The sequence below is a fragment of the Apium graveolens genome, chromosome 3 (assembly GCF_009905375.1).
Source record: "Apium graveolens cultivar Ventura chromosome 3, ASM990537v1, whole genome shotgun sequence".
Lineage (NCBI taxonomy): Eukaryota > Viridiplantae > Streptophyta > Magnoliopsida > Apiales > Apiaceae > Apium > Apium graveolens.
The window spans coordinates 47,970,866-47,981,710 of NC_133649.1; the positions used below are offsets into that span (position 1 = coordinate 47,970,866).

General features: G+C 39.4%; 2 protein-coding genes across 2 annotated transcripts; both read right to left on the reverse strand.

The window, feature by feature from the left end:
• Positions 1–1,043: 1,043 nt before the first annotated feature.
• On the reverse strand, positions 1,044–8,861 carry LOC141714189 (uncharacterized). The gene is made up of 3 exons (XM_074517721.1): positions 8,535–8,861; positions 8,124–8,438; positions 1,044–1,115 (listed from the first exon to the last, which is right to left on the reverse strand). Exons 1-3 carry the CDS (start codon positions 8,859–8,861, stop codon positions 1,044–1,046), a joined length of 714 nt encoding a protein of 237 aa, XP_074373822.1.
• Positions 8,862–8,927: 66 nt separating this feature from the next.
• On the reverse strand, positions 8,928–9,326 carry LOC141714191 (putative mitochondrial protein AtMg00860). Its single transcript, XM_074517722.1, has one exon. The coding sequence runs from the start codon at positions 9,324–9,326 to the stop codon at positions 8,928–8,930; it is 399 nt and encodes a 132-aa protein (XP_074373823.1).
• Positions 9,327–10,845: the final 1,519 nt, after the last annotated feature.

Below are 10,845 nucleotides of genomic sequence, written 5' to 3' on the forward strand. Positions count from 1 at the left end.
TTTGTGGGCTTAGCAGGATATTACTGAAGATTCATGCAAGACTTTGCCAAGATAGCCGGCCCGTTAACTAGGCTTACCCGAAAGACAGAGAAGTTTGTATAGACGGAAAAATGTGAGGAGAGCTTTTAGGAGTTGAAAAAGAGACTGATGTCGACACCTGTACTCACTCTTCTCGATGGAAAGGGAGAGTTTGTGATATACAGTGATGCCTCGCACAAAGGGTTAGGATGTGTGCTCATGCAGCACGGAAAAGTGATTGCGTATGCCTCTCGGTAGTTGAAGGAATATGAGATAAGGTACCTTACCCATGATCTAAAGTTAGCGGCCACAGTGTTTGCCTTAGAAATCTAGAGGCACTACCTGTATGGGGAAAATGCGAGATTTACACAGACCATAAGAGCCTCTAATATATTTTCACCCAGAAGGAATTGAACATGAGATAGAGGAGATGGCTAGAGCTGATTAAGGACTATGATTGTGAAATCCTATACCACCCGGGTAAAGCCAATGTGGTGGGTGACACCCTCAGTCGGAAAGAGAGACTTAAAATGATAATGACATCTAATGAGCTGGTTAAGGAAGTTGAAAAGATGGAGTCGAAGTGAGGATAACCGGTAAAGGATCTGAAGGACTATTCGAAATTAAGTTACTACCGGAACTAGCTCATAAAATATAAGTATTTAAAAAGAAGAAGATGAATGAAGAAAGAGAGACATTGACCGGTGAGGAGGTCAAATGCGAGAAGGATGCGAAGGGGATCATGAGGTATACATCCCGAATTTGGGTTCCGAATATGCAAGAACTAAAGGACGAGCTGCTGCATGAAGGGCACAACTCCAGGTATTAAATCCACCCAGGAAGTATGGAGATGTACCACGACCTAAAGAAATATTATTGGTGGCCTAACATGAAGAGAGATGTATCAGAGTGGGTCAGGAAGTGATTGACTTGTCAGAGGGTAAAGGTTGAACATCAGCGATCGAGTGGACTATTACGGCCCGGAATGGAAATGGGAGCATATATCCATGGATTTTGTGACAGGCCTACCAAGGACTAAAACCAACCACGGTGCCATATGGGTCATCATAGATAGACTGACCAAGTCTGCGCACTTCCTGCCAATTAACGAGAGTTATACCGTAGACAAGCTAGTGGATATTTACCTGAAAGAGATCATAATAAGGCACGAAGTTCCCGTTGCCATAGTGTTAGATAGGGATCCAAGGTTTAACTTCCGATTTTGGAGAAGTTTTCAAGAATGCGTAGGCACCATACTGAATATGAGTACAACTTACCACCCCCAAACGAACGGGCAAAGTGAAAGGACTATTCAGACCATAGAAGATATGCTATGGGTCTGTGCCATTGGTTTTAAGGAAAATTGGAATGACCACTTACCCCTGATTAAGTTTTCCTACAACAATAGCTATCACTCTAGCATAGGAATTCCCATTTATGAAGCTCTTTACGGAAGAAGATGTCGCTCTCCCTTATGTTGGGATGAAGTTGGAGAACATAAGATTCTAGGGCCCGAGTTGGTACAGCAGACCCGAGAAATGGTGGGACCCATCAAAAAAAGGCTGGTAATGGCTCAAGACAAACAAAAGAAGTATGCTAACCAGAGCAGGAAAGATAGAGAGTATGAAGTGGGAGACTCAGTGTTGTTGAAGGTATCTCTGCGGAAAGGAGTGATGAGATTTGTAAAGAAAGGGAAACTAAGTACCAGATTCATTGGACCCTTTGAGATCTTGAGGAGGATAGGACCTCTAGCTTACGAGCTCGCTTTGCCCTCTAATCTGCAACAAGTGCACAATGTGTTCCATGTGTCAATGCTAAGGAAATACCATGCCGATACGCGACACGTGATAGAATACGAACAGGGAGACTTACAACCGGACCTGACCTACCTTGAGCAACCGGTAAGAGTGATGGACCAGAAGGAACAAGTCCTGAGGAACAAGACTATCGAGCTGGTTAGAAACTTGTGGATAAACTAGAATGTCGAAGAGTCAACTTTGGAACTAGAGGACGCGATGAAGCAAAGATATCCCCACTTTTTTCTATTTGATTCTGGGACGGAATCCTTTTTAGAGGGGAAGACTGTAATAACCTAAATTTTTGAGACTTTGTAAAATGTTCAATAAATAGTAACCCTGACGATCGTGGATTTTTTTTAGCCCACACTATGTTATGCATGGAAAATTTAGTTACCGAGTCGATATTGTGATTATACGTACCAAATGAGTGTATATAAAAGCCATTAGTTTTTGAAGAAAATGAACTTTGTAAAAATGACCTTATCTTATGAACCATCAAGGAATACGAGAATCACATTACAATTAAAACCCAAGTACAAGGTTTTAAAGCATAAAGGACTTATAAGAAAGGATTTACCCCACGAATCGCTTACGAAGATTTATTATGAAAATGAATAAGCGATCAAGCGAATACGTAAGTGAATAAATAAAATGTATCAAGCCATACAACTTCGCATGCAAGCCATGAAAACTAATTAGTAAGAATGTAACCAAGGATTGGCAATGAAATAGTAACCAATCTAAGAACATAGTAACCTAGCTAGGGTAAACAGTAGCATGAATAGTTGTTGAAGTACTTGGCTAGTAAACTAACTTTGAAAATAGCCAAGCTAGCAAGATATGATGAAGATATGCATATCTAGGATTATATACACACATAATCAATTAATTATTCAAGAATCAAACTACTAAGCAAAACAAAAACTCTCTCCCCCCCCTTGAACAAGCACCAATCGTCTATTTCCAAAAAGCCAAAGAATCAAAATTCAAACTCCAACTTCTAGCCATGGATAAATGTTTCAATTAATTCTTAAGCTTCCTACATATCAAACTAAGGTAATATAACTTTTTCAAAGCATTTCATTAAAGTTTGGATGATTAAATAAGTCCATGAAAGTGATGATGAATAGTGCCACCCGGGTAAAGCCAATGTGGTGGCTGACACCCTTAGTCGGAAAGAGAGACTTAAAATGATAATGACATCTAAGGAGCTGGTTAAGGAATTTGAAAAGATGGAGTCGAAGTGAGGATAACCGATAAAGGATCTGAAGAACTATTTGAAATCAGGTTACTACCAGAACTATAAGTATGTAAGGAGAAGAAGATGAATGAAGAAAAAGAGACATTTACCGGTGAGGAGGTCAGATGCGAGAAGGATGCGAATGGGATCATGAGCTATACATCCCGAATTTGGGTTCTGAATATGCAAGAAGTAAAGGACAAGCTGTTGCACGAAGGGCACAGCTCCAGGTATTCAATCCACCCAGGAAGTACGAAGATGTACCACAACCTAAAGAAATATTATTGGTGGCCTAACATGAAGAGAGATGTAGCAGAGTGGGTCAGGAAGTGATTGACTTGTCAGAGGGTAAAGGTTGAACATCAGCGACCGAGTGGACTATTACGGTCCAGAATGGAAATGGGAGCATATATCCATGGATTTTGTGACAGGCCTACCAAGGACTAAAACCAACCACGGTGCTGTATGGGTCATCATAGATAGACTGACCAAGTCTGCGCACTTCTTGCCAATTAACGAGAGGTACACCGTAGATAAGCTAGTGGATATTTACCTGAAAGAGAACTTAGTAAGGCACGGAGTTCAAGAGATCCAAGGTTTAACTCCCAATTTTGGAGAAGTTTTTAAGAATGCGTAGGCACCATACTGAATATGAGTACAACTTACCACCCCCAAACGGAAGGGTAAAGTGAAAGGACTATCCAGACCATAAAAGATATGTTAAGGGTCTGTGCCATAGGTTTTAAGGAATATTGGAATGACCACTTACCCTTGATTGAGTTTGCCTACAACAATAACTATCACTCTAGCATAGGAATTCCCCTTTATGAAGCTCTTTACGGAAGAAGATTCTCTCTCCCTTATGTTAGGATGAAGTTGGAGAACATAAGATTCTAGGGCCCGAGTTGGTACAGCAGACCCGAGAAACAGTGGGACCCATCAGAAAAAGGCTGGTAGCAGCTCAAGATAAACAAAAGAAGTATGCCGACCAGACTAGGAAAGATAGAGAGTATGAAGTGGGAGACTCAGTATTGTGTAAGGTATCTCCGTGGAAAGGAGTGATGAGATTTGTAAAGAAAGGGAAACTAAGTCCCAGATTCATTGGACCCTTTGAGATCTTGAGGAGGATAGGACCTCTAGCTTATGAGCTCGCCTTTCCCTCTAATCTGCAACAAGTGCACAATGTGTTCCATATGTCAATGCTAAGGAAATACCATGCCGATGCGCAACACGTGATAGAATACGAACAGGTAGACTTACAACCGGACCCGACCTACCTTGAGCAACCGGTAAAAGTGATGGACCAGAAGGAACAAGTGCCAAGGAACAAGAATATCGAGTTGGTCAGAATCTTGTGGATAAAGTAGAATGTCAAAGAATCAACTTCGGAACTAGTGAATGCGATGAAGAAAAGATATCCCCACTTGTTTTCTATTTGATCTGGGACGAAATCCTTTTTAGAGGGGAAGACTGTAATAACCCAAATTTTTGAGACTTTGTAAAACGTTAAATGAATAGTAACCCTGACGATCAGGGAATTTTTAGTAGCCCACACTATATTATGCATGAAAGATTTAGTTTCCGAGTCGATATTGTGATTATACATACCAAATGAGTGTATGTAAAAGCCATTAGTTTGCGAAGAAAATGAACTTTATAAAAATGACCTTATCTTATGAACCATTAAGGAGTACGAGAATCACATTACAATTAAAACCCAAGTACAAGGTTTCAAAGCATAAAGGACTTATAAGAAAGGATTTACCTCACGAATCGCTTACGAAGATTTATTACGAAAATGAATAAACGACCAAGCGAATACGTAAGAGAATAAATAAAATGTATCAAGCCATGCAACTTCCCATGCAAGCCATACAAACTAATTAGTAAGAATGTAACCAAGGATTGGCAACCAAATCGTAACCAATTTAAGAACATAGTAACCTAGCTAGGACCAACAGCATCATGAATAGTAGTTGAAGTACTTGGCTAGTAAATCAACTTTGAAAATAGCTAAGCAAGCAAGATATGATAAAAATATGCATATCTAGGATTATATACAAACATAATCAATCACTTATTCAAGAATCAAACTATTAAGCAAAATAAAAACTCTATCCCCCCCTGAATAAGCACCATTCGGCTATTTCCAGAAAGCTAATGAATCAAATTCAAACTCCAACTTCTAGCCATGGATAAATGATTCAATTAATTCTTAAGTTTCCTACATATCAAACTAAGGTAATATAATTTTTTCAAAGCATTTCATTAAGCTTTGGATGATTAAATAAGTCCATGAAAGTGATGATGAATAGTGTCACATGGTAACATTTCTTGATTTCTTGACTTTCATGGAAAGGTTTAGGATTCTTAAGCACCCCCAAGCCTCACCAAGCTTCATTCATCAAGAATAAAACCTTCCAAGCTATAAATAAAGGTATAATCTTTACCCAAACTTTTTTTAAGGTTTAAGTTTCAAGAAAATCATGGATCTTAGTCATAAACCTAGTATTGATAATTGATATGTTGATTTCTTGATGATTAGTTAGTTAGATGCTGAGGTTGATGTTGTGGCCTCATGAACTTGATTTTATATAGAGAATTATGTGATAAGATGAGGATATGATGATTTTTGATTATTGATTAGTAGTTTAGAGCAAAAATGAAACTCGAATCGCGAGCGTAACGTCGATAAAATGAGGGAATCGTAACCTTAAGTTTTCTGTAGAAATACAGAAAGTATAAACTGTGATTTTTTGAAAATAAAGACTTTAAAATGATATATATTCTTGTAAGGATCATTTAGGTGCTTGAATCGCTTGATTTCGATTTACGGTTCAAAAGTTAGACCCGTTTTAGTGAATACGATTTACGCGATAAAAACTGCTACGAATTACGAACTTTGGAAATAGAAATGATCGAGTTAAAAGTATTCAAAAATTATGAAATTTTTACAGAGAGTAGTAAATAGAATATATTAACTTATATAAAAGTTTCAAGTGAAAATATGGATTTTTTTATTTTATAAAAATGTCGGAGCCGAGATCGTGCGAGTAGAAATCCTTAAGAATCACGAGTGGAGCCGAGGGACAAAATGTAAAAGAGATTAATGGACGTAAAGGATTATGAAAGAAAACTAATTTAACGAGTACTCGTACTTATTGAAATGATGAGAGTAAAGGGAGTAATGTAAATGAATAGTAAGTATTGTGTATTTACCAAGTGACGATAAATACGATTAAAATCTAACGGAACGATAAATATTCTTAATTTTAGATTTCCGGACGAACTTTAGAGCACCTCCACCTCGTAACGCCCAAGCAAATTTACGAACCCAACTCCATATACTGTGGTGTTGTGAAGATTGTTTTACTGTCTTTCGTACAAATACCATATTTGCCATGATAGTAAAATACGAGTTTTTTACGTATCAATAATGATTGAGTTTACGACGAATACATCGTAGAATATTTTAAGAGCGTGATGTATAAATTATAAGACCGAGAGTCGGTCAGCCTTTATAAAGTAAAAACCCGGGGATCATCCCGGAGTTGTTTTGGACGATTAAAAGTCCGTACGTATTTATTCCAAGGGACTCAATGTCCTCTTGCGAAGTATTAAATACCTAGAATTTATTTAAAACGATTTCCAAAGATCGTATTCCCTCAACTATATTTAATTGATCGAACATTGAATATTATTTCAAATATTCATTTAAATAAGAGAAGTATTCTCCAACGATTATTTATTTCAAACTCAAATATTTTACATTTATTAAAGATTACTTCAATTATTTAAACATAAATTAATTGAGGGATATTATTTCAAATATTCTTTTAAAATAGAATTATTTGAGGTTTAATTATTTAATAATTATTATTTAATTATTAAATATTTATCAAGTAATTTAATATGATTTAAAAATCATAAAACCTATGTTAAAATATTTTTTGAGTTTCTGAAAATCATTCTAATCCTTTGGGATCGTCGAAAATGTTATCTCAACATATTTTAAATATTTTGACTATAGTGTCAAAGGAAACTCCCCCTAAATTATTTATCTGTTGACAGCGGTCAACTCACATGATCATAACACTTCCTCCGAAAATTCTCGGAAGTATACATATATATACACATCAATATGTACCTATCAACAAGCAATATGCTTGGTGAACAATATAAGTTCCAGATATATGATAGGAGTTTTACAAGGACAAGGAGGGGTAGACTCCGGTACTTTGTGGACTGGGGAGAAATTTACTACCGCATGAGAAGGTACCTTATATACCGATAAACATTTGAAGTATGCATACCTAAGAGGGATGAACACAAAACTGTGTCTTGAGAGGGATAGACACGAAGTGTATACCTGAGAGGGATGGACACAGAATAGGCCCGAATGCGGCCAGGGTGATAAGCGATAACAAATGGAATTGTCCTTCTACATGTATAGAACAATAATAACATTCTGTTGTACGACTGATCATCGTATAGTAGGGGCTTCGGTGAATGTCCTGTTCTTCCAATTGGAATTCAGATGCAATACCGTAACCCAAGCCTAGGTGATGGGTTTACCATTAAGGTATTTATAGACTAATAATTCAATCAAATAATTTTTTTTGAAAAGAGGTGTGTATCACCAAGGCAAACTATTTTAAACAAACATATATATCATATACAAAATTAGATATGAATTTCATATATAGTATTTTTATATTGTACAATATTATACTGGAAATTATAGATCATCCCAACCGAGTTATCTTGTGAGCGAGGGCCCTGCCCCCCAAGTGTTGTCCACAAATCCCTTCATGGGCTTCTTTAAGTGCCTCTTCTGCCTCAAGAGGTCTTAAGCACTTCAAGTACGGAATAACAAAGGACCTTTTGTAAAGAAGTCCTTCAATCAATGAATATCTTAACGTTCTAACTGACAGCTTGCGTGCCTCTTGGGCATCATCGGGGAGCCACCTAGTTTCTAAGTGGGTCTTGATCGGGTCTATCCAACAGCTTGCCACACCAACCGATGCTATCAGATTTATGACATGAATAGTAGGGGTCTTCAAGACCTGAAAGTAAATACTTCTCGGATAGTTCTTGATTTCAGACGAGGCGAATCGAGACAAGGCATCTTCCGTAGTGTTCTCCTCCCTCGGAATATGTTCTGCATACCATTCATCGAACTGAGTCAGTATTCCCTTTACGACTCTCAGGTACTTGGCCATAGTTTCATCCTTGGCCTCAAACTCTCCATTAACTTGAGCAACTACAAGTCTTGAGTCTCCGCAGACCTTCAGGTTTTTGGCCTTCACGGCTCTAGCCAAGCCCAAGCCAGCTATCAATGCTTCATATTCTGCTTCGTTGTTTATAGTCGGGAAGTCCAACTTCAAAGCATACTCAATCATAAACCCATCAGGGCTTTGTAAGACTAGGCCTGCACCACTAGATTTTGTTTTGGATGCTCCGTTAAAATGGAAAACCCAATACTCTTTTAAGGTTGTTTCTTCATCCTTCTCCTTCTCTCCTCCTTCTGGGGTTATTATCTCCTGCCCCCCAACTTCTTGGTCGTTGATGGTGCATTCGACAACGAAGTCTGCTAAGGCCTGAGCCTTGATGGCCGTTCGAGGCTTATACTTGATATCAAACTCTCCTAACTCAATTGCCCACTTGATGAGCCTTCCACTGGCCTTCGGGCTATGAAAAATATTCTTCAAGGGTTGGTCCGTCAGGATTTCGATCTTGTGAGCTTGGAAGTATGGTCTTAACTTCCTCGAGGCTGTAATGAGAGCAAGTGCAAACTTCTCCATGGTGGAGTAATTCAACTCTGCTCCGTGGAGCACCTTGCTTACATAGTATATAGGCTTCTGGAGCTTCTACTCTTCCTTCACGAGGACTGCACTCACAGCTTGTTCAGATACCGTGAGGTACAAGTAAAGAATGTCTTCCGGACTTGGTTTAGCCAGCAACGGGGCTTCGGCCATGTACTTCTTCAGCTGTTCAAAGGCCTCTTGGCTCTCGGTTTTCCATTCAAAGTCCACCTTCTTAAGAGTTTTGAAAAAGGGCAGACATTTGTTTCCAGACTTGGAGATGAACCTTCCTAAGGCTGCAACTCTTCCTGTCAGCTTCTGAATGTCTTTGATGGAGCGTGGCGGCTCCATGTCTAGGATGGCTTTGATCTTGTCGGGGTTGGCCTCTATCCCCCTCTTAGAGACCATGTGACCCAAAAAGTTTCCAGACCCAACGCCAAAAGCACACTTGGCTGGATTTAACATAATCTTATGGTGCCTTAGCACTTCAAATGCCTCTCTGAGGTGACTAATATGATCGGCCTTGCTTAGGCTTTTGACTAACATGTCATTGACATAGACCTCCATGGTCTTCCCAATTAGATGGGCAAATATCTTATTTACCAGTCTTTGGTAAGTAGCTCCTGCATTTTTAAGTCCAAAAGCCATAACGAGATAATAGAATACACCAAAGTCAGTTATGAAAGATACCTTGGGGGTGTCATCCTTATGCATTCTGATTTGATTGTAACCACTGAAGCCATCCATGAAGCTTAGCATCTCGTGTCCAGTTGTGGCATCGATCAGGGTATCAATCCTTGGTAGGGGGTAATAGTCGTTGGGACAAGCATCATTCAAGTCAGTGAAGTCAATGCACATCCTCCACTTTCCATTGGCCTTCTTGACCATTAAGGGGTTAGCCAACCATTCAAGGAATTGTACTTCCTCAATAAATCCAGCTTCTAAAAGTTTCTCGACCTCCTGCTTAATGGCTTCCAGCCTATCAGGGGCATAGGTTCTCTTCTTTTGCTTTACAACCTTCCGAGTTGGATCAACGTTCAACCTATGAGTTATAAGGTTTGGGTCAATCCCAGGCTATCAGCTGCTGTCCAAGCAAATACATCATTGTTTTCCTGGAGGAAAGTTGTCATTCGACCCTTCAAGGGCTTGTCCATAGATGCCCCCATGTACATGACCTTCTCGGGGTATAAGGGGTCTAAAGGAATTAGGACCAAGTCCTCAGCTGGCTTTCCTCGTAGTTCATCATTTTCTCGGACATCCATGTCTTCTATGGGAGGACCTGCCCCCTGTTCCATCGGGCCTAAGTGTTGCAACATAGCAACTCCGGGACATCTTCTGATCTCCTCTTGCTTCTCCATCACCATTTCTAGTTGGGAACTTCAGTACCATGTGGTAGGTTGAGGGCACATCTTTAAAAGCATGGATCCCTGTTCTACCCATGATAACATTGTAAGTAGAGGTTGCCTTGACAACCTGAAAGTTCAACATCTATGTGGCCTCCCTGAGCTCTTCCCCGATAGTTACGGGAAGTTGTATTTCTCCTTCGACTTTGCATTCTACATGGTTAAACCCGTAGATGGGTGCGTCGAACGGAGTTATCTGAGAATCATTGTAGCCCATCCTTATAAATGTATCATAAAACAAAATGTCCACGGAAGCTCCATTGTCCACTAGGATCCTCATAACAGGACAATTTCCAATTATCGGAGTGATAACTAGAGGATCATCCTGAGGAAATTTCAAACCTTCAAGGTCTGGGTCACCAAATTCAAGCGTCATCTCTGACTTAGAATGCTTAGACGGCTCCCCAACTATGCTCATCTCTTGCATAAGCCTTTTGGGAGTTCCTTGTAGTACCAGCTGATGTAGGTCCTCCTAAGATCATATTGATTACTGGCCCTCGAGGCTGTGGATTACGATCTTTGTCGTTACCCCTTCGATCATCATCTCTTCGATCATTATCTCTCTTTTGGCCTCCGGCCTC

Excerpts from the sequence above, each read along its gene's own strand:
- LOC141714189 (XM_074517721.1), bottom strand. The coding sequence starts at position 8,861 with ATGGAGAAGTTTGCACTTGCTCTCATTACAGCCTCGAGGAAGTTAAGA. Across the intron at positions 8,439-8,534 it reads CAACCTTAAAAGAGTATTGG|TTGGACTTCCCGACTATAAA; the intron begins GTTTTCCATTTT and ends TATGCTTTGAAG. Across the intron at positions 1,116-8,123 it reads CGAGAAGTATTTACTTTCAG|GAAGTGCGCAGACTTGGTCA; the intron begins GTCTTGAAGACC and ends GTTAATTGGCAG.
- LOC141714191 (XM_074517722.1), bottom strand. The coding sequence starts at position 9,326 with ATGTTAAATCCAGCCAAGTGTGCTTTTGGCGTTGGGTCTGGAAACTTT.